Genomic DNA, 24,202 nt, shown 5'->3' with positions numbered 1-24,202 from the left:
GGACACCTGAGGGTTCAGGACCACATTGGGTTGCAGCCACTCTGTGGGGCGGGGTGGGAGGGCCCTGACCCTTTATCAGTGCTCATTCCTGTGGTATTGCATGCGATGTGCTCAGGTGCACACAGCTGTTCACGCTATCAGTGTTGTGTGTCGTGGGTCACAAGCTCCCCAGGAACAGAGATGAAGCCCTCATACAGCCAAGGCCATGGTATACAGTACCCAGAGATGGATTCAGTGACTTGATGTGCACAGATAACCTAAGGCCAGCAAAGAGCCACAGGGTGTATACATACAAACCGCAGAATGGAGACATTTCACATACAGTTTGCAGACCGATGCCTTGATTTTTTTTTTCCAGCTCTTGTCACATATAGAGAAACTTCGAACCTCCATGATAGACGATCTAAATGCAAGTAATGTTTTCTACAAGAAAAGGATAGAAGATCTAGGGCAGAGACTCCAGGAACAGAATGAACTGATTATCACGCAGAGACAACAGGTATTTGGGGCTATATATTGGCACTGTTTTTCCTTAAGTAGTGCAATTTATCTAAGAACATTTTGTTTTATTTTAGAGCATTTGTAAGTTGGATAAGATAAAGGAGGTAGGATATTTTCTTCCATATGGTTGTTTGTAAAAGCACATCCAATAGTTTTTTCAAGGCATTTTCAAAAACCTGTAAAGAGCAAGCAGATTTATTCAACTGGAATTTAGAATAAATTTGAAGAGAAGAATTTCTTTTAGTGATTACTTTGAGAAGAAGCCCAATCCAAATGCTGCTTCTATAAAACTTTTGCCTTCATGTCTTTAAAGCCCATTTGTCCTCTGTTTTGGGGGGATTTCATGAAAAAAGTTAATTTGCTAAGTACAGTTATCTTGTCCATTATCTAGCATGTCCCTATCCGGTTTCAAATATGAATCGTTAGAAGACTGTTTTTCTTTGCAGATTAAAGAGTTTACCAGTAGACCATTAAACACTGTCAGTGAACCCAAAGGTGAGTGGACCAGGATCCCAGTGTTGGAGGCAAGGCGGGCCTCCCTAACCGTGCACCAGTCATCAGAAGAATGTGGGGTCCCGATGGTTGACAGGCACTAAGATGACATTCCTGTGGTGACTTTAATTTTAGCGATCTGTTACTGAGATCCAGAAAGTTGAAGAATTTTAAATACCTAGACTGTTGTTGAATGGCCTTATATACTTTTTATCAGAATACTGTTATGCACAAAATACACCCTTAGTAACCATACCTCTGGACTGATGTGCCATAAGGTGAATTTACAGTTAAAAGCAAAAGGTCTAGAGACAGACTGGGCTCAGCGCCCATCTCCGGCATTGTGCGGCTCTGTGAGTCTCTGCCTCAGTTTCCTCAGCTCTAAAGTTGGAGTATGAAGAGTTAGCTACATCATAGTCTTGTTATGAGGATTACATGGGAGAGCATATATAAAGTGTACCTGTTAAACACTGGCAACAACTATTGTTAATGACCCTAACCTCAGTTTCTCTAAAGTACTGGAGAGGCTTCCTGTGTCATTCTCAGCCATGGCAGTTGGAGATTAAAGATTTATTCTAGGCACAGTTGGGGCACAGACAATCCCCGTCTCATTCAGGAGCGAGTCTAGAAGGGATGCTGGAGCCAGAAGTTCAGGGTTTCCTGATAAAGCGTAAAATTTACCTTTGTCTGGACCCCTTTCAAATAATCCAAGTTCCTGCTTGTCTCAGGTTGTTAAAGGGATACTGTCTGCTTGAGGAGCACAGGTTGGGGATTGGTAATGGGTGCATGAGCTACATTTCCTCCTTGAATCTGGGGGTCCTGGGGGTTCATTGACCTACATACTTGGTTCCCTCTTGTTTTGAGATAAAGCTTTGGGAAGGGCTATTGTCCCCTATAACTTCTCTTCAAACGGTGAGAGTCCAGGTAGTGAGCAATACCTATATAATTACTTAGCATAAATATTTGACTGACCATAATTTTAGGAAAAAGTTTTATAAGGATTTATGTTAAACACCTTTACTCCGTTGGATGAGTGACTATATGTTGGTAAATTTTTTTTTCCTGAGGGAAAAGATTAGTATAAGGGCTGGCAAAATATGACCCATAGCTTGTGATTTTTGTTATTAATTAATTAACTTTTTTATTTCAGGGAATCCTTTAACCTGGCAAACATTCGAATCTAAGCCAACTGCCCCAGCTGTATCTAGTAAGTTTCTATAATAGCCTCAGAGTTCAAAAGATACTTTAATAGTGCTTAAACCAATACATGACTTATTATTTTTAGAGACTCTTCTTTGAAAACCAGTGTGTTTGGAGAGTATATAATAATCTATTTTGATTCCTGGCTTTGACCTAGTTCTAAAACCCAAGACAAGACTGTAAATATCTATGTAATTTTGTGGTGATTTTGGTTAGCCATACCTAACCTATTATTTGTCAGGTCTGTTCTCTGTGTCCCTCCCACGCTTGTACTTGTGGGTTTACAATGTGACTGTGTGGGGTGGCCGCCACATTTTGGCATCGCTGAGGGTCAGTGCTGCAGGCTTTGACCTGGTGTTCCGTCAATCACTCACTTGAGGAGGGCTCAGCAAGTCTGTCTTCTGGAACCATCAGGGTTTGGCTATAATCCACAAAGACATAATCTGAAGAGTTTAGAAACGGAAAGATTGTTTTCCTAATAATAGTTAAACAGTTGAAATATTCTTACTATTCTTTGAGTCCATTCAGGAAAGTGTAAGGGTGGAGGAAGTAAGGGTGATCCTGGACAAGAGAGGACATGCGTGCAAACAGGGATCAGAATACCAGGGAAGGGGTCAGGCTGAGGCTAGGCACTGAGTGACGGTACCATTCATATGGGCCCAGGACAGTAGTGATGAGCATGTTTGGGAATTTGGCACAATTGACTGGGAAATGCTAATGGTTTTCACCGCTCAGTCTTCTCAAATGCTTCTGGAGACCTCTCGATGTTACTTCTGCAAGCAGAAGAGGTTGAGAAGTGCTGAGGAGGGAAGGGCAGGTTAGTGCCAAGAGTGGGGTTGAGGGGATGGTAAAAGCTGGGCTTACGTCTTATGGAAAAAATGCATTTTGTAGAAGGATGACAAGGTTAAAAGGCATTAAATTGTTATTGTTCATACTTTGTACTTGGCACAATATTGGAACAATTTTTTGTTCCAATAAAACTTTATTTACAAAGACAGATGGTGGACCAGTATGTTCCATGGGTTTTACTTTTGCAAACCTTGATCTAGATTATGAAAGTTGCAAATGGCTTTCAGGGTCTTGTTTCTAGGGTCTGTGTGTGTAATTTACACACAGCTAGGAGTTGAACACATTCACCAGGGGCCGTTGTAAAGACAAAAATGTATGCCCATGGAGGAAGCTAAGGTTTGTGGCCAGTATTTTTCAGAGTAGGATTAGAATTAAAGATCTATCGTAATAAGCTAGTGGAAGAGAAAACTAACAGACAAATACATAGTCCAGAGAGGAACCTCAGGTAAGAATTGTCAAATACTGGAAGGGAGGCTGTGGAATCTAATTTTCTGACGATATTTTAAAAGTAGAGAGCATTTAGTCTTACTTGAATCAGACCTCTCTCTAAAGGCTTTGACTGAGTTAATGCCTTCTCACAATGTGTTCCAGCTCAGTGATTAGATTTTTAAAATTGATTTATTGTACATGAACGTTCATACCAGCATTATTCACAACAGCCAAAAAGTAGAAACACCCAAATGCCCATCATCTAATGAATGGATATATAAAATGTGGTCAGTCCATACAGTGGAATTGGCTGATGCTAACATGCTATGTGCAACATAGATGAACTTTGAAAATGTGGTGTTAAGTGAAAGAAGCCATTTACAAAGGACCACAATGTTTGAGTCCATTTTATACGAAATGCCCCAAAGTGAGGCAAATCCACAGAGACGGAAAGTAGATCAGTGCTTGTCAGGGACCATGGGTAGGAAGAAATGGTGAGTCGTGGCTAATGGATGTTTGGGCGCGTGTGATGAAAATGTTCTAACATTAGGTAGTGGTTATGGTTGTACAACTCTGAGTTCACTAAACACCACTGAATTCTGCATTTTCAAAGGGCAAACCACATTTCAATAAAGCTGTTACAGAGAATTGGTTTAGGTTAGCTGGTGACTGTCACCTGAAACATTTGTCCCTTAGGATCTGTATATATCTTGACTTATTGGAGGAGTGCTTGATTATCATCAAGTTGAGATGCTTATGCTTTTGTTACGGGAGCCTGTGAGCTTTCTCTCTTTGTGCTGTTTCAGTGACTGCCTCAGCCCCACAGACTTTGGATGCTAAATCAAGTCTAACAATGGCACACGGTAAGTTTCAGCCAAGTCTCAGCATTTTATGTGCAGTTTCTGCCCTGAGTCAGAGAACTTATTAACTAAAAGTGCTTCTGTGGGGGTAATTATGCAAAACAAAACAGAAGACGTTTTAGCAAATGCAAAACAGTTAATAAAACTACAGCCTTCATATGTAATATTATCGTAAACTGTGAATATACCTACTAAAGTCATAAAGTAAAACCTGTATATGTTGTTGGACTCACAAGCAGAGATTTTTAACTTTGAGTAGTACTTTGATTATGTGTGATTTCGGGTGGAAAGTAGTAGGTGTTGGGTAAGAAGGTGATTTTCTACTAGACCAGCCAACCAGCACGTGCCACAGGGCATGTGTGACTGTTTTTGTAACTTTCAGTGTGGCAGCAAATCACCTTTTTTAAACAAACAGTTTCAGCGATTGGTTGGAAAAATCTAGAAAAGACATGTGACGGAAACCAAAGGGAAAAGTAGGAACCACTGGTGGAAATCACTGCCAGGAGTCCGTTCTTGGACCAGGGGCACAAGGATGATAATTGTTAATCACACGATCCAATAGATAGGGTGAATTTTTGTAGCCATATTTTATTTTTATACTATTAAAGTGTTTACAGTCTTTGCAAGCATGTTTTTAGTACATTGTTTTCCTGTGGTCACCTGTGTATTAACTGAATTAAAATGGGAGAGGGATCAGCTTTTTTCTGTTATCTACAAATGCTTCTGGAATGTAAATGATTACTTCATTGCATTTTAGTTAGACTTAAATCCATGGTCAGTCATATCAGACTTTGTGTCTTCAGAAGTGTTGTGGTTCATACAATCGTGGCCTTTTGTAATTATCTCTTTGCTCACTGATGGACTCATGAAGTGTTTATTGCCCCTCACTTTTTTTTTCCGAAGGTCATTTCAGGAAGATCAATACCCTTGAGCATATGTGTTCACACTATGTGATGCATAAATTCCCTACTTAGTGGGTGTTATTATTGGCAAGTGTTTATAGAACACTCGGGTTTTCTCCCTCTGAGCCAGTAAAAGATAAAATATGTGTTGCATCTGTGTAAATTTGCTTTAATATTGAATAGACAAGAAAATTTCCCCTGGCAATTGCTCTCTACTCATATTCTTTATCTTGGGCCTAAAATCTCTGTCTTGCCTTCTTTTTCAGGGTTGATTTTTATAATGCATTGCTGACTGCTTCTCTGTACTTTCACAGCGTGCTATAGTTTCTTCTTCTGTCTTTTGTTACTTTGTTATCATTAGCCTTTTGTGTGACAGTGTCTGAGGTCTATATTTTCTTTGTTAAAACAAAAAATATAAATATTTTTGGCACCCCTATAGTAAGTATGGTTAGTATTTTGGACCTCTATAGTAAGTAAGTAAGTAAGTAAGTAAGTAAGTAAGTAAGTAAGCTGTCTGGAGTTAATTCAAGAGTCCTGACAAATCCATCAGTTTCAAAGCACTGTGTTCCTTATGGACTTTGCCCTGATTGGAGCTGGACTGCATGAACCAGCCATGCCCCCTTGTTGGCATCTGCTGGGATTAAAATGCTAGTTTTAAATGCCAGCCAGACCTGGCATGAGGCCTGCAGTCTTTGGATTGGGATCTGAGCTGATTTGTGAGCATCTCAATGGGCAGGAGCAAGGAGGAGGCTAGTACGGGGGCCCACTGACCTGCCCCCCACCCCCAGCCATGGCAGTGTCCCCAACGGTAGGGGTGGGGGAGGGGACAGGGAGAGTAAGTCTGTATTGCATAACATTATTTAGCCCGATTACGTCTCAGTCTTTCCTTTTCCATCTCAGAGCTTGATGAGGTTCTTTACTGTGAGAAATGTCGTGATTACTCACTGTCTTAGGTCGGAGATCTGCAGGTGGGAGGTTATTGGGCAGTGCTCTTGGACAACCCCTGTGAGAGAAGACGTGGGTGGAAGGGGATGCTGAACCCAGATACAGCTGCAGTGGAGGCCTCGTCAGATCTCACCGGGGGCTTTAGAGCTGGGATGGGCAGTTCAGAATTTTCCTGGATCGAGCGATCAGTTACAAGATGTGGCTGTCCCAGAGAGGAGGCAGGGGTGTAGGCCGCTCCTTTCAGCCAAGACAAAGCAAAAAATAGAAGCAAAAGGTAACAGGAATGCACTAGATGTGAATTAATGGTGCAGATGAATTATTTGGCTGAGCATAGAGTATGCAGAAGAGATTTGAAGGAAGTAAGGTTGGTTGAGACTGTTCATGGCAAGCGCCGTGTGCCAGACTATAGCTGTTCAGGCCGTTCTTGTGACATTATGTAGCTTCTGAATGTTCTTGAGGCTGGGTGTGGCCAGACTTGGAGGGCTAAGCTTGCGGAAGCTTAGCCTGACCAGAGTGTATTCGAAGAATCAGAGCTGGAGAGACCAGCTGGGGCTCGAGTAGTGGTCTACAGGAGATTCTTCACCTAGGAATTGGGGTTGAGGTTTTGAAACACGAGGGAGCAGACATACCAGCCATTCCCGGGAACTGGTGGAAAGGTACAGGTGCAGATGGTTCAGGCGAGGATGAGGGAAGGGTTAAGAACACGATGAGCTCACGGAGACCGTGCCATTTAGAGGACTCTGGGAGACAGATGCAGCCATTGCCAGTGGGAAGGCACATGGCTTCACGGCCAAGAGCCGAGACTTTGAAGGGAAGCAGACAGTCTGGATTCATAGTTGACTCAGGAAGCCGTAGGTTTGGGTTTCCCTGCCCGACAAATGGGGAGAGTAGTAATGGCTACTTTGGTGGGCTGTGGTGAGGATCAGGTGAAGCAGGACCTTTGGAACAGGAGCCAGTGAGCAAGCCCTGGCCAAACGTTAGCTTCTGGGGTGCGGCCGACAAGTGCCAAAGGGCCGGATAGAGATCTAAGAGTCTGTCTTCTGGAGGTTATGGTAGGAGACTGACATAACAATTTTTCTGGAAGCCTCTGGAGCGTTCACAGGGGAGAGACTTCAGCTCTCACCCTGGATAGAGATCTCAAACCAGGGCAGGAACTGGGTCGTTTGGAGGCTGGACCTGTGGCTTATAAGGCATAAGAATGGCAGGCCCTTCTCTTCACACTTGGACATCGGTCTGCTAGTTTAGGGAGCTGGGGTCTGGTGGGCCTCACTTGCTTTATTGTAGGAGCCTGGCTTCCCTCCCCTAGAACCCTGTCCTCTGCCCCACAGCAGCAAAGTCACAGTTTTGAAGATTTATCCTGACTCCAGAGAAATAAGTCCTAAGATGATCTCTGTAATACAATGATAAGAAATATGCATATGATGGTTTGGGGAGATTTTAGGGAGATTTTCCTCATAACTTTATTTTTGTCATTTTCATAAAGTATAATAAAATATATACCATGTGACTTTAAAAATTGAAATTAGCTCTCCTCCTAAAAATCCCTACTTTCAGCAGTTCAAACTAGTAAATAGTCTATTTGTGTAACTTTACCTTTTAATTTTTTTAATATTTTACTGAGATAAAATTGATCTATAACACGTATCAGGTGTACAACATAATGATTTGGTAATTGTATATATTGTGAAATGATCACCACAGGGTCTAGTTAACATCCATCGCCACACATAATTACAGGATTTTTTCTTTAATTATATGACTTTAAAATCTTGCTGCTGAATGACAAATTCGAAAGCACATTTCTAATGTTCAGCAGCCGTGGTCCATGGATGTAATTAAATGCTTCTTTGTGTGATCATGTTCATGTTTCAAAATTAAAGCAGACTACTATTTGCTAGGCCGTGTTCCAGAAGTTCATTGGAAGGTAGTTTAAAATGCATTTCTCCCAGTCAATGTTAGATAGGTTGACTTGGTTGCTGAATAAGCTATAAGAGCCTATTTATATATACTTAAGTATAACATATATGTATTTATTTGTGTATCCCTGTATGTGTGTGCATATGTTTGTAGATGCCTAAAACAGAGTACCAGAAGTACCCTTCAGCGAATTAAATCTAGAACATCAGAGTAGGGGGTATTAAATCTGAGGGAATCTGTGCAAAGCACATAGATCTGTGCCCGACAAGCTGGTGGGCTCTCAGTAATTGTTGGCAGTTACTACCCTCAAGGTCACCCACTCTGGGGTCAGGTGGTGGAATGAAATGGCCTTGGCCTTGTGGGTGCAGGTGGAGAGCTCCCTGGGGAGGTCCCTGTGGCAGTCTCCAAGCTGAAGACGAGTGAAGCACGCACTTCCTAAGCTAGATCTCTGTTTGCATTTTATCCCGTGTCTGAAACCTGACTGCCTGACGCCCAAACCTGACCTTCCCCAGGAAGGAACTTTCCCTCTGTTGATGGGATGGCATTTAGCTTTATCTGTGCTGCCTGTGGGTTTCCTAGTGCACAGTCACCAGGAGGCCTCATCTCCGCACCCCCCCCCCACCGCCCCCCCGGGCCCTGTTCTGGGGTGGGATTGGGAACAGCCTGCCTTCACGTGCAGTCTGTCCGCAGCCTTGCCCTGGTGGCTTTCCCGGAGTGGAAGCAGATGTTGAACCGTGGTTTGGGGACACAGAGGCGTATAAGGACAGGGCCTTAGTCCTCCCACTGCCCCTCGGGCCACCCGTCCTCCACCATCCCGGTCCTCCCACTTAAAGGCCCCGGGGCTAGTGACAAGTGGGAATCCCAGAGCCTTGGGCATTTTCAAATATTTTTATTTTTGGAAGTGAAATCCCTTCATTAATTTTCTCTTTAGCCACCCTATCAAAATACCTTATAAGGAAAGTATTTGGGGGGGGTGTGGATAAGTGAAGACGACCTTTTGCAGTTGTGTCCTTGTGCCTTAAAAGAATCGCATCAGGCACGAGCTTGCTGAGTGAGAAACTGGGTGTAATTATTTGAAAATATAATTTCCTGAGAGGGGACTTAAGGGAAAAGACGTGGAAAGAGAAGATATCACGAAAAAGTGACCAGCTTTAACTGACTGCCTCCATATATTTTCCCCCAGCGAATCCTGTTATTTGGGGCATGATTAAAATACTGCGGAACTATATAGGTTTCAAAGTTGTTTGCAAGGAAACTAATTTTACTTTGCTGTTGTCCTGTTTGTACTGTTCTTATTTTTCCTCATCGATAGAACAGGCATTCCCATCGCACATACTGGAACCAATAGAAGAGCTTTCAGAGGAAGAAAAAGGTAACCAAGGGCTCCATCAGGGGTCCTACCTGCCTAGAGTCTACTTAGATGCCAAAACGCAAGCCTTGAATCCGATCCAGTGGTTTTTGTCACACCGTATCAAAAGCAGGGAAGACATTTAGGTTTGGAGATTATGCTTTCAGTCTATCTGTAGTAATCTGTCATCTTACTCCTTTAACATGCTGTTATATTTTCTTTCCCCTGCGTTCTTAGCATCTGAATAAGACATTTTTGTGTCAGTTGTGTGCCCGATGATAACAAAAATATTCGTCGCACAGTAGGTATTTCTCATACCCTGGATCTGGGAAAGGAGTGGGTGAAGTACCCATTTCAAAATGATTTTAATAGCAAGAAAATCGTAATGTTTAAGCTCTCAATGTAGAATATTTAGGTGCAGAATAATATCTGTGTGGGCAAATTTGGGAGCTGTTCAAGGTTTGGGGAGATAATTAGAGCAATTGTTGCTTATTCATTTGGCAGTTCTCAAAATCACTTTCTGTCCATTAATTTTGAAGTTTATGAAAAATGTTCCACATTATTAAGATTATTTTCTATGCCAGACTTGTAGATCCTAACACCATTACATCTGAATCTGTTTATCATCATTTTCTCCTTAACAGTGATAATGCTTGACCATTTATCACCTCTTCAGGAGAAAGCAAATGGTTAATATGTATATAGATTCTGGCCTTGCCATTTGTGTTAGAGAATTAAAATTTTTTTATTAAAAATTTTTTAATCTTTATTTTTGAGAGAGAGAGAGAGAGAGAGAGAGAGAGAGAGAGAAAGCACAAGTGGCGGAGGGGGAGAGAGAGAGGGAGACACAGAATCTGAAGCAGGCTCCAGGCTCTGAGCTGTCAGCACAGAGCCCAACACAGGGCTTGAACTCATGAAATATGAGATCATGACCTGAGCTGAAGTTGGAGGCTTAACAGACTTGAGCCACCCAGCTGCCCCGAGAATTAAAATTATATATTCCAATTTGCAAATTCTTAATAGTTGTTATAACTTCTGCTGTGTTATCTAGACAACTTTTTCCAAATTGTTTAGAAATTGAGAAGTGACTAAACCAGGCACATCTATAAAATCTATGCAATGTGTATTTTCAATTTGCTTTCAAGTAACATGCTTTCTCCCTCCTCCATGTCATTTACTGATGTCTGGAACACAAAATATCTTATTCTGTGAAGAATCTATGTAATGCATCAGGAGGTTCATAGAAAGGGTCCAAAATTTTTAAACAGGAGCCCCAAATCATATGGTTCACACTCATTTAAAAAACGAGTCAGCTAGGTTCCAAGAGGAGTCCTGCTTTGTCCACCATCACTTGGGGCCCTGCTTCCTCCCGCTGCACCCTTCTGCCTCTGTTTCTTTTAAAATTCTCTACCCAGACCATGTAGGGGGTGAGTTTGGGCGGCAAACACCGTCATTGGTTGTGTTGCCACATGCAAGGGACCCGACTGGGAAAGAAAATAATCTTTGCCACCCTCGACTGCATTCAGACACAGCTCTAGTGGGACATAGGAAAGGGCTGCAGACCACCAGAAAGCCCTGAGTCCCAAGCACACTGTTACAGAAGCCAGGGACCCAATGAATCCTTCCAGTGCTTCCATGGGGCCAGCAGATTAATTGCCATCAATAAATTCCTCAGCTGTGCTAACATTTTGCGATGATACCTGTGCAGCTAAATTTTGGCAGTGGTTTGTTTGCAAAGCGCTGTGGCTGTTACCAAGAAGTAAGGCATGCATGACTATTTCTGCGTCCGTACTTTTTTGACAGTCCCAGAGAGGCATATTTGATCTTGCTGTCCTATAGGACGTTAGGATGTGAGGGCCAGGAGGGCTCTCAGGGGCCGTTTTATTGTTCAGAACCTCGAAACACAGGGGGATCGGGAGCTTGCTCCAAGCTGTTGGGCTTCATTAGTGACGGGGCTGGAGCTAAAGTCCAGGTATTCTGCTTTCCATAGTTTAATGCAAGGAATGAAGTGAGAGAGGCAGGCTGGTCCAGGACTGGCAGGGTGCCCCTTGGAGCAGTCTCTTTACCTCTCTGTTTTTAGTGTCTTCAGGTGAAAAATGAGACAATTAATTACTAGATGATGAAGTTCCTTCCGACTCGGAAATTCTGCTTTGGTTTTTTTTTACTGTTTGCTTTGCACTGCAGTTATTTGCTCACCATGAATGCTGTGTCATTAGTCTGATATAACTGATCATTTGTGTGGGCTGTTATCCACTGGCCACCTACCTGGGTATGCTTTACATTTTAAAAAAAAATTTTTTAATGTTTATTTTTGTGAGAGAGAGGGAAAAGTAGGGGCAGAGAGAGAGGGAGACACAGAATCTAAAGCAGGATCCAGGCTCCCAGGTGTCAGCACAGAGCCCGACGCGGGGCTTGAACTCACAAACGGTGAGATCATGACCTGACCTAACGTCAGATGCTTAACCGACTGACCCAGGCACCCCATGCCTTAAATTTTTTAATGAGAGGAAATGCTGATCCTTAGAAAGTTTTGTCTTACTGATCTTGTGAGCGGTATGTGCTTTAATTAAAGTCTTCAGCTGTGATTGGCTTTCAAGTGATTAATTCCACCTTTACATAAAAACTTTATGTTTTTTCTCCTGTTCATTCTATATTCTTTCTTTTGCTTCTTATCGGCCAGCTCCAGCCTTCTGAGAGTCCTTCCTCCCAAGAGGTTTCTAATTATTCATAAATGAATAATCCAAAGCAAGCATCAACATATAAAGTGAATTTGAGGACAGAGGGAAATGTTTAATCTGCAGTCATTTTGGGAAACTCGGTCATCAGAATGAATTTGTCGTCAGGGTTGAGAATGAACCCAGACCAATCAGCAAACAAATTCAGTTCACTTGACCCCAGTCCTGGAGCAGACAGAGCCTGGAGCCTCTCTGGCTGTGCTTGTCTTCAGTTCCTTTTATATCCTGGATACTGACCCCAAAACTACCTTTGTGTAAACAGGGCGAGAGGTGTGTCTGTTTCAGTGGTAGCGCCATGACTCCCAGGCCATCTCTTGGTACCTCTTCTCATTTTAGCCCTGGATATTTGTGCACTTGGTGGCCAACTAGCAGCCAAAGCCAACGACACGGCCATGGCTGCAGCTGGATTTTGGTGCATTATCTCTGGATTTTGATGCATTATCCATTCCTAGGACAGAAGTGCTTTTTTGTTTGTTTGTTTATTTTTGAAAGAGAGGGAGGGAGGGAGGGAGGGAGAGAGAGAGAGAGAGAGAGAGAGAGAGACAATGTGAGCGGGGGAGGGGCAGAGAGAGAGGGAGACACAGGATCTGAAACAGCCTCCAGGTTCTGAGCTGTCAGCACAGAGCCCAACACTGGGCTCCAATTCACAGACCAGACTGTGAGATTATGATTTGAGCTGAAGTCAAACGCTTAACCGCTTAACCAACTGAGCCACCCAGGCGTCCCAGAAGTGCTTTTTTTTTTTTTTTTTTAAGGTGGCTCCAGAATACAGGAAAACATTGGTGGGAAAACAGCATGAATGCTGAGAATATAAAATTTGAGATTACTTCTGACTTGTATTAATATATAATCTTACAAAATTTCATAATTTCAGTTTAGCAAGCCGCAGTACCAAAGTATAGCAAAGCATTATCATGCAGGACCTTTCCTTCTATTTAATGTACATATCATCATTTGACTGATTTTGCCCTCAGCAAAACCAGTTATTAATGAGCAGAAATATTCTTTACCTGCTGGAATCGCACTAAGGTTTAGAGAACATCTGAACCACAGAGCGTTTTGTTGAGGGTCTTCTGTCAATCTGAGTGCCGTGGGTCCCTACACTTCCCATGGACTGAGGTGGGGAGGGAAGAATGGGTGTCTGTGGAGCCCCTAGAGCCCCAGACCCACTAGATGCTGGCATCCGGTGCTACTCTTGTTGGGTGAAACACCCCTGTTTGGAGAATAGACTCCAAAATGATAGCACTGGTGACGTGTTCTCTCAGATCTGGCTTGGGACATTCACTAAGGGTCTGAACAGCCCACTGTGAGGCCCCTTACATCAAATTCTCAGCTCCTTTGACATCGGACTCAGTTCAGGGTCATATAGACATGCCCCTTCTCCAAATGCTCTTGAAGTAGACATTTTTTAGTGGGAAGGAAAAGCTAGAATATGGCCTATTGTTTTTTCTTTGCTTTTAATTAGAAAGGCTCTTTTAAACAGAACATACTTCTCCCAAGACCTGTATTAACCTCATTTTCATTTTGGTAAATATTTTGGGAGGGGTTATAATTTTCATGTTTTGAAATTTTGTATAAACTTCTACCGATTTTATTAAATAAAAACTTAATTATTTAATGTAAACTGGGCTTCTTCATAAAATGATACATAAATTCTAACTGAATTTAAGACAGATGAATTCTTCAGAAAGTAGCAAAATAATTTTAAGATAAACCATTGAACTTCTAAAGAATTTATTTTTTCTACTGTGCTTCTATAGAGACATTTCTCTTGCATTATTTATCTAGTTATAATTCAGTTAAGTGGGAGGGGCAGAGAAAGAGGGAGAGGGAGAATCCCAAGCAGGCTCTGCACCTGTTAGTGCAGAGCTAGACATGGGGCTTGAACCCATGAACTGTGAGACCATGACCTGAGACAGAAACAAGAGCCAACCACTTAACCGACTGAGACACACAGGCGCCCCTAAAGACACTGAAGTTTTTTTTTAGTGTTTATTTTTGAAGAAGAGAGAGACAGAGTGTGGGGGGCAAGGGGGACAGAAAGAGAGGGAGACACAGAATCCGAAGCAGGCTCCAGGCTCCGAGCTGTCAGCACAGAGCCTGACGTGGGGCTCGAACCCACAAACCGCAAGATCATGACCTGAGCCAAAGTCGGACGCCCAACCGACTGAGCCACCCAGGCACCCCAAGACACTGAAGTTTTAAAGCAAACTTAAGATAGTTTTGAAAGTTGTGATACTTCAGCATTATATATTGTGCTTGAATGACCAAACGACCCAAAAACTGTATTACAAAATGCTTGCTTGCTGTTTAAAAGTGGTGTTTTGCCATTTTCTGCTTAGGGATTTTATGTATTTTTCTTTTTTCTTCTCTTTTCTTTTTTCTTTTCTTTTCTTTTTTAAATTTAAATCTAAGTTCGTTAAGATACAATGTAGTATTGCTTTCAGGAGTTGAATCTAGTGATTCATCACATACATATAACAGCCAGTGCTCATCACAAGGGCCCTCCTTACCGTCCATCATCCATTTAGCCCATCCTCCACCCCCCCCATCGCCTCCAGCAACCCTCAGTTTGTTCTCTGTATTTAAGAGTCTCATGGTTTGCCTCCCACTCTGTTTTTATCTTATTTTTCCTTCCCTTTCCCTATGTTCAGTCTGTTTTGTTTCTTAAATTCCACATGTGAGTGAAATCATATGATACTTGTTTTTCTCTGACTTATTTTCGCTTAGCATAATACACTCCAGTTCAGGAATATTTAATTTTTTTAACACATTTTGTAAACCTTATTTCAGGAAGGGAGAATGAACAGAAATTAAATAACCACAAGATACATTTAAGGAAAGCTTTGAAGGGTAACCCCTCCCTCAATAAGGAAATCAGAAACATGTTGGAGCAGAGTTTGCTGGAGAAACTGGAAACCTTGGGGATTAATGCGGTAAGCTCATTCATTTCAGGAACATTTGTTGGTTGTGCTTTATTTTGCTTTCTCAATGGGAAGGGATCAGAGAAGAGAAGAAGGCATGTCTGTTCTGTCCTTGTGGATCCATTCTGTCCTGATGGCCCACCTTGCATTGTTGGTTAGACAGACAGAGACAGACACACACACACACACACCCCTCTGTGCATTCGGTCCTGGCACTCAACAGCCTCTCACCGCTAACCAATCATGTAGAGTCATTCACACATCCCCTGTCCCACTGCGCTGGGAGTGCCTTTCGAGGTCAGAATAGCGTGTTGTGGTATGTTAGGGCATCCGCTTACCTCACACGCAGCCATAAAGACAAAAGGTTGGCATAGTTCCTGCTAACAAATGTTCATGAAATGAAGAACATGCCAGGATAATTCGGTTAACGGTTCATCTCTTCAGGATATACGTGGTATTTCAAGTGATCACTTCAGTAGAGTGCTAAGAACTGTGGAATCAGCAAGACATGAGCGAGAAAGACAAATACCTAACATTCAGCAAATTCGAGAATTCCTTGAACGTGAGGTCAGCTGTAAAATCGAGGAGAGAAACTTACTGTCCTCAGGTAAGCCCGTAACTGACTGCCATTGCATTTCTGCACATAGGAGCGACATCCAGTTATCTTTCATAATTTTAAATGTCTCACAAACTCTAGAACTTGATTGGCAAGTCTAATACCAATGAACCATTTATATGTTGGGTCTCAGATTTTATTTTTATATTAAAAATTGCCTGTGGTGTGGACTCTAGACCCAAGAGACGAGTTTGTTGGTTTCAACTGCCAGTGTAGACAGTATTGTGGTATTTTCTTCTTCACTCACTGATCATCAAGGCAATGGAGACTCATGAATGATACTACTATTCCAGATAAGTATGGTGCTTCTCAAATGGATACCCTCTCAACTGGAGAAATACCCAAGGCAGTGCAACTTCCTCCCAAAAGCAGACAACTGATTAGGCAAAGACCTGTTTTCACTGATAGGACATCTGTTCCCAAGTGAGTATTTTTAACGCTAAAATTTTTGTATTAATGTTTGTCCTAGTCAGCTTGGGCTGCCATAACAAAATACCATAGACTGGGTGGCTTTAAAAGTTTTTTTTTTTTTTTAATGTTTATTTATTTTTGAGAGAGAGAGACAGAGACAGAGCACAAGCCAGGGAGGAGCAGAGAGAGAGGGAGACACAGAATCCAAAGCAGGCTCCAGGCTCCAGGCTGTGAGCATGGAGCCCGATGCAGGGCTTGAACTCATGAACTGCGAAATCATGACCTGAGCCAAAGTCGGATGCTCAATCGACCGAGCCACCCAGGCACCCCTGATAGACTGGGTGGCTTTAAACAACAGCAATATGTTTTCTCACACTTCTGGAGATTGGAAGTCTGAAATCAGCATGCAGTATGGTCGGGTTCTGGTGGCAGCTCGCTTCCAGGCTTGCAGACAGACGCCTTTTTTCCCTTTTGTCTCACTGTGTCCTCCCATGGCAGGCAGAGAGAGGACTGATCCCTCTTCCTCTTTTTAAAAAGGACACTAATCCATTTATGGGGGCCCCCACCCTCATGACCTCAGATAAACCTAATTACCTCCCAAAGACCCCTTCTTCTGAGAGCATCACATTGGGGGTTAGGGGTTCCACGCACGGATTTTAGGGGGACACACACTCACCCCACAACAAGGTTTGACTCAGCCAAGAGTCACAGTACAGCTCCTCCCAGCCTGTCACGGGCACTGGCACACTCGTTGCTGCTGATCCTCGTTAACATACGTTCAAAGCCACAATCACCAATCCCATAGAAATTTACATTAAATTATGTTATTGGTCCATGCCGTTTAGAAATCGTTTTCTGTTGTTTTTTAGAATTAAGAAAAATATCACAGAAGATCATTTTCCCAAAAAGTCTTCAACTCTTACGTGAGTACTTGGGAGCGGGGAGCAGCCATTTAAAAAATTCTTTTCACTGAACGTTCCTTTTATCGTAAATTAGTGTGTGCACTGTGATTAACTAAAGCCCTAATGATTAAACATCGTAATTGATTTGTTACTCTTTTATGACATGTCTTTGTTTCTTTACCAGATTTTATGTAAGTCAGTAGCACTTATCACATCTTGACCTCCACTAAGAAGTGAGACCGCCCTGAGTCATTTCCATTACTCCCCTCAGTGTCCAGTAGTTTTCAATAAGCACAAAGAATTAAATGGATGATGTCAACTTTTAGCGGCTGGATTCTTGGTAGCACAGTCAGATGATATTGCAGTCTTCTCGCTCCTTGTGGAAATCAGGAATGGCCCTAGACCTTACTGTCTTCGGCCCTCTCGGGATACTAAGAATCCTAGCTGAGTTACTCATAAACTGTGTGCCACTGATTCAGTAGTTTACCTGTTTTCTTATCTGTTCAATGGGATGATGCTGCCTTTTTCACAGGATAGTTCTACTACAAATTAATACATGAAAAGGGCTTGCCTCAGTGCTTGGCAGTTCATGGGGGCATAATAAATTATAGGTATATTTTTGTTTTTACTTAATAATGGTTTTTAGTTTTGTTATTTTACTTATAATTTATATTTAAGGGAATATAATTTAAATATAAATTTGAGTATTTATAAGTAAATTTAATTTTATCATAACTGAAATTTATCATCAAGTTTTTCTGGAGATAGTAATACTGTAAATATCTCTTCTTGAGGCATTGTGTATATATAGTAGAGACAATATAAACTATATATATATATAAACTATATATAAATATATATATAAACTATATATATAAACTATATATAAATATATATATAATAACCATATATAGTTATATATAAACTATATATATAACTATATATAAATATATATTTAACTTATATAGTTAGAGACAGCATAAATATAGTAGAGGCAATAAAAATGATTTACCCTTCAAAAGCACTCTTCATGTACATAATCTCATAGGAAGAGCCTTATTTCATGGGATGTGGTATAACAACATTGTCTGGAATTTAAATGCTCAAAGAATATTTTTTTTCAGAGAGAGAGAGAAGGGGAGGGGCAGAGGGAGAGAGGGAATCTTTTATTTTTTAATGCTTATTTATTTATTTTGAGAGTGAGCATGGGGGAGGGGCAGAGAGAGAGGGAGAGAGAGGATACCCAGCAGAGTCCAATGCTGTCAGTGCAGAGCTCAGCTTGGGCTCTCATGAGCCTGTGAGACCATGACCTGAGCTGAAATCAAGAGTCAGACACTTAACCCAGTGAGCCTCCAGGCACCCCAGGAGAGAGAGAGTCTTAAGCAGATTCCACGCTTAGCATGGAGCCCCACGCGGGACTTGATCCCATGATGCTGGGATCATTACCTGAGCCGAAATCAAGAGTTAGACACTTACCCGACTGAGCCACCCAGGAGCCCTAAGTGCTCAAAGAATATTCTTAAATGAACAAACAGTACTCTGAACTTCTCACTTTAAAATAGAATGCTATTTTAAAAGGCATATCCTGTAATGTGAAGTGACCGAAAATCCTGAATCATTGTAAATCCTGAAATGTGAAAACAATGCTGTTTGGGTTTTCATTTGTTTAGGACGCCGCCCTTCAGTTCAGAGGAAGAGTTGGATGGTGAGGACCTCATCCAGGCATGCGCATCCCCAGACTTACTTCTCGTGCAGTCATCCAAAAGCAACAAGAGTAGCTTTGGAAAGAACACTGTCAAAAGTGACACTGACTGGACCGAGGGTAGTGAAATCGAGGACTCCGATATTTCTCCCAAGCCCACAGGTGAGCTGTTGTCATTGAAAATCCTTTAGGAAATTTTGTTTAGGACAGTGGTTCCTAACTAGGGGCACAAAGCACCGGGAGTCTGAGCTGGGAAAGTGTTCACAGGAAGGATGACGCTAATCCAAAAGCTACTGTTGCCAAAGGAAGACGGACAGGGCACGGCAACTGACTGATGTGTAAGTGGAAGGCGAGGAGGGAGCTGGGGATACCGAAGTGTGTCAGTTTCCTAGGGCTTTAGGAACAAAGTGCTACACGCCTTGTGGCTTTGAACAAATTTCTTGTCTCCGTTCCAGAAGCTGGAAGGCCAAAATCAAGGGTGGCAAGGTTGGTTCTTTGTGAGGGCCACAAGGGAAAGATCTGGTGTGAGCCTTTGGCCTTGGCTTGCCAATGGCCGTCTGGTCCCTGTGTCTCATCACATCACCTTGCCCCTGTTGGTCTATCTTTGTGTCTGAATGTCTCGTTTTTATAAGGACACTAGTCATACTGGATTATGCCCCGCCCCCTAATGACCTCACTTTAATTTGATTACCCCTTTAAAGGCCTTATCTCAAAATAAGATCACGTTCTGAAATATTGGGGGTCAGGACATCAACATATGCACATGGAGGGATACAACTCAGCCCATACACTGGGTGCCTGTAAGAATGGCTGTTCTTACGCACCGTGCTGCCTTCGGGTGGGGCAGTTCTAGAGGAGCAGAAAAGCCAAGTGTAGGACTGCTGGTAATTTGAAGAGAAGTGGGGCATAAGGGTCATTTCTTAAAAAAGAAGTTCTGCTTAATGCAGTTTAAACATTATATATTTCAAACACCTCAGATATCATTAATTTATCATATTGTATATGATTTATATATGTACGTATAATTATGTAAAATATAATTAATTTCAAAACAGTTAATACTGTTTTTGAAAATACCCACGTGAATATTCCACTTATACAGACTACCTTGCTGAAATGAACATTTCTTTTTTTTTTTTAATGTTTATTTATTTTTGAAAGGAGAGAAAGACAGAGTGTGAGTGGGGGAGGGGCAGAGAGAGAGGGAGGCGCAGAATCCGAAGCAGGTTCCAGGCTCTGAGCTGTCAGCACAGAACCCGACGCGGGGTTCAAACCCACAAACTGCGGGATCACCACCTGAGCCGAAGTCAGACGCTTAACCGACTGAGCCACCCAGGCGCCCCGAAATGAACGTTTCTGACCACAACTTGAATGAAACCATCCTTCTTTGATTTAAAATGAAAACTTTATTACTTCTAGTCTAGGGGATCATGATCTTTTTAAAATGGATTATTATAAGGGCATTAATGTAACTTTTTGTCAATGCCCAAAATATATCAATTGATTTTAATTTAATAAATATGATTTTTTGCAAAGCTTACATTTTTTCAAATTCGCCTGTAAAGTTATTTCGGAACCAAACATAGATAATGATTTTTTTTTTTTTAACTGTACCTATTTCCTGTTGGTCACATAGGAACCTCCATTAAAACGCTGACCGAAAAAGTTGAAAAGACAGTTTCAAATCACGGAAGTGTGAACAAGCCATTTGGTGGGATTAACGTTGCCGAGGCGTTCATCAAGAAAGAACTGAAAGAAGACCTGAAGGTGAAATCACTTTTGCTTGCTAGACACACAAAGAGAAATTCATCTTTTAACGGGTTATCCCTACTAATTGTATGTCCTTTCTGTAGTGAAATATTAAACAAACCTAGTTACTTGGTGTAGCCAGAGGTTGAGACTTTTACCTTATCTCACTTGCCATCTTGCCTTTCTTTCCATTCTGTAGAGAATCAAAGATACTGGGGTGCTAACTGGTAATAAGGCAACATGTGCTTATCAAGTTCTACAGGTTTTCAAATGCCTGTCACATGTCGGGCTTGACACTTGCAGGTGTTAGACAGTTTGTACACAGAAACGTGTGACTGACTAGAACCTGGGGCCTCAGATCCAAGTCGGCGGCATGACCTGACCGTAAAATGGGGACTTGTCGAGGTCTGGCCCCACTTGGGAGCTGGCGTTGATGGAGAAATGCATCAGAGATCTGAGGGCAGAGCCCAAGCTCTTCTCCCTGAAGGGAGGAGAGGCCCTGACACATTCCGAGGTCCCAACGCCAGGACACCGGAAGTGTTTCTGTGGATGGAGAGCTCCTGTTGTATTTCCGGGCACCGCTCATCTGTGCCGACTGGGTCTTCCAGTGGGCCTTCCAAGTCACTGCTTGCTTAGATTTAACTCTTCTCCTGCCCATCTAGGGACCCAGAGCATTTTGTCAAACTACTTTTAGTAGTGTTATTTGTGTTGTACAAGCCAAAAGTGACAAAACGTATCACTCAAGCAAGAGAAAGCTAATGTGTCTTCCTTAGAAAAGGGGCAGTAGAAATGTGTGCTCCTTCAGTCGGGGCCTTTTCTGCAGGGCCCTTGTGTGACGTCTCCTGCAGTTCAGTGTCACATTATCACAGAGGGAAGAGCCCCAGACCCTGCCTAGTTCCTACTTGGGGAGCACCCTTACTTTACTACTACAACGTAGTGTTTCTGGGATTTTGGAAACTCATGGTTGGTAGAGGAGGTAGGAAACCTACATTTCCATGGCAAAACAAAAAACAAAAAACAAAAACAATAAAAGAGGTGGTTCTGTCTGCTTTCAAAACACAGCTTTCCAAGTTCGTTTCATTCCCTTCCAGAAATGACCAGATGGGCAATCCTCCGAGATTCCCCAAATTCAAGTCATTCTGTGTCAGCAGTTCAGTCTAGCCAACAGAACGACCAAGGGGCGCTAACATGGACCGCGTCTTTATGAAACGTTCATTACTCTCCTTTTCTTTTAGTGCACAGATGTGGATGATGAAGACTGGGACATATCATCCTTAGAGGAAGAAAAATCTTTAGGGAAGAAAACTGGGCAAGAACAGAAGGAACCTCTACCTTTGAAGAATGAGCCAAATTCTACTCAAGTGCCAAATGCCTGGGTTGCATCTAATCTCCAGGGGCCAAAGGGAGAAGGTTTGCTGCTTTAACGTCTTACAGGAGCTTGGTCCACTTTCTAATTACTTGTGTTTCTTCCTTATAAATATCGAATTAAACTTAATATATCATACAAGTATCGATGCTTTATGTTATTTTAAAAAGGACTAAATGTGCACAACATCTGATCTGTATATATCTATTTAATTTGGGCCTAATCTTTGCATTTTAATTTTATTACTTTAATTTTAACATTATTTTTGAGAACGCCCATACAGATATTCATGCTTCATGCAGATGCCTCGCAGAAAATTAGAATTTCTGATCACACACCTGAGTGGGGCCATTCTTCTGGCAGTCTTCCTGAATTAATCTGCTCACACATCAAATGTTTTTATTTTCTTTGAAGAAAGATTTCTCTTGCAACATCGTAGCCAGTGGGATGAATTACAAATGAAACCCTGAGGTGACATTGTTCTTGGATGAGACCTAGCATCTGGCTAAGTCCGGGAACTTAAGTCTCAATGTATGTTTAATTTTTAAAATTACAAAATGTAATCTGTGTATTTTTTAATCAAAGACATTCTGCCCATGGTGAAAGCCAAGGGTCACAGAAGGGCTCCTCTGTGTGTCCCTCACCTCCTACGTTACCTCGAGTTCCCCCACATCTGAGTAGTGGGTCACACTAGTGTCCAGACTCAACACCTGTAGACGTTAACTGTTGGTGTCCTGCTAAGACAGACGGGGGTCTGGCTCATTTTCTCCCGTCACTACACCTCTCATGACCCCTCTTCAGGGTCTTCAGGCCCCTATTGGTAGCTTTAATACATGCAGACCTCTCCCTTTGTGCTTTCCATTTTCAGCAAGATCTCTTGCCACCTCACTCTGTAAGATGCCAAGAGGAGCCATTGCCATGTCCACCCTTCAAGTCAACTTTTCTCTCCTCCAGGGTGTGAACCGTGCCTATACTGCCACACCGTGCCCATCGCCAGGTGGCCTGTGCTGTCCGAAGGTTGATTCTGACAGTCACAACCTGACGACCGTGTGTACATTATAGTAACCGTATGCACACGGGACCGAGAGGATGCTCTGAATACCTTCCCTTTCTCTTCTCCCCGTGGCATGACCTCACGCCCCTCAAAGAAAAGATGTCTAGAGGACACTCAAGTGGAAATCTCTGCACCACACTATTTTGGTGGCTCAGCACACTTCTTAACATCACATTGAAGCCCACGTCCCCTAGAAAATCCTTTTTTTTCCTCCCACCATTTAATTCCTACTTGGCTTATTATAATTTGATTCTGCTTTCTTTACACCTACTACTCAGAGTCCGTAACAGTGACAAAACATTATCGAGCACAGTCAGGATCCAGACCCTGTGCTGAATGCAGGGAAGGAGAGATGCTGAGTGGAAGCCTCCACGTAAGGGTCCAGTGAGGGTGTCCCGGAGACGTGGCCATTCCGTGGCCAGACTGCACCCAGCCTCCTCCACAGCCTGCGGACGCTGGGGCCTGCGGATGGGTGAACAGACTCAGACACCCACGTTTCGGAGTTTTACAGGCTCCTCAATGTGCTGGTTTGATCACTCAGGCCTCCTCTTCCTCCCCCCACAGGACTTCAAGATGAATCAAGCACGTTGAAAAGCAGCTTAGTAACTGTGACTGATTGGAGTGACTCTTCAGATGTGTGACTACAGCCCCGGAGTCAGAAGGTCCAGACGCCAACAGGATTTCAGTAATCTGCCCACAGGATCCTTAACGCTCCTGCCCTACGGTATTTCCCACAAGAACAAGGAAGCGGATTCAAAGAACAAGGGTCTCTTTAACAGCACCTAATTCAGTATTGAAAACAAAAACTGTCAACAGTATTTCGAAGCATACAAAGGTGTTTAAGACTTCTGCTGCTTAAAAATAATGTGTCGGGGCGCCTGGGTGGCGCAGTCGGTTAAGCGTCCGACTTCAGCCAGGTCACGATCTCGCAGTCCGTGAGTTCGAGCCCCACGTCGGGCTCTGGGCTGATGGCTCAGAGCCTGGAGCCTGTTTCCCATTCTGTGTCTCCCTCTCTCTCTGCCCCTCCCCCGTTCATGCTCTGTCTCTCTCTGTCCCAAAAATAAATAAACGTTGAAAAAAAAAAATTAAAAAAAAAAAAAATAATGTGTCATTGAAGTCATAAAAAGTTTTCTCTTCAGAGCGGTACTCTAGTGTTTAAGCGCATTTTTTCGACTAATTTTTAAGTGAATTTTTTTAAAACTTATAGCCAGTTTGGGTTCGAATTCAAGCTTTTTTTTTTTTTAATACCTTTCTTATATACATTGTCACACTGGAAGTGATTTATTATAAAATTCTGTTA

General features: G+C 42.4%; 1 protein-coding gene across 1 annotated transcript in view; it reads left to right on the top strand.

Annotated features, from left to right (window-relative positions):
• DZIP1 (DAZ interacting zinc finger protein 1) overlaps window positions 1-23,543 on the top strand; it is a 62,774-nt gene extending 39,231 nt beyond the window's left edge. Inside the window, exons 13-24 of the mRNA XM_047075288.1 lie at window positions 359-499; window positions 948-996; window positions 4,278-4,334; window positions 9,408-9,467; window positions 14,972-15,114; window positions 15,547-15,709; window positions 16,012-16,141; window positions 16,999-17,052; window positions 18,702-18,895; window positions 20,370-20,500; window positions 21,718-21,892; window positions 23,467-23,543. Coding sequence (XP_046931244.1) covers window positions 359-499; window positions 948-996; window positions 4,278-4,334; window positions 9,408-9,467; window positions 14,972-15,114; window positions 15,547-15,709; window positions 16,012-16,141; window positions 16,999-17,052; window positions 18,702-18,895; window positions 20,370-20,500; window positions 21,718-21,892; window positions 23,467-23,543 — 1,374 coding nt within the window. The remainder of the gene's footprint in view (window positions 1-358; window positions 500-947; window positions 997-4,277; window positions 4,335-9,407; window positions 9,468-14,971; window positions 15,115-15,546; window positions 15,710-16,011; window positions 16,142-16,998; window positions 17,053-18,701; window positions 18,896-20,369; window positions 20,501-21,717; window positions 21,893-23,466) is intronic.
• The last annotated feature ends 659 nt before the right edge of the window (window positions 23,544-24,202 follow it).

This window comes from Lynx rufus, unplaced genomic scaffold (genome assembly GCF_022079265.1).
Source record: "Lynx rufus isolate CCGP_SWC_20201006 ecotype Redwood Valley unplaced genomic scaffold, mLynRuf1.p SCAF_1, whole genome shotgun sequence".
Classification (NCBI taxonomy): Eukaryota; Metazoa; Chordata; class Mammalia; order Carnivora; family Felidae; genus Lynx; species Lynx rufus.
This window is presented reverse-complemented; position numbering and strand designations above follow the sequence as displayed.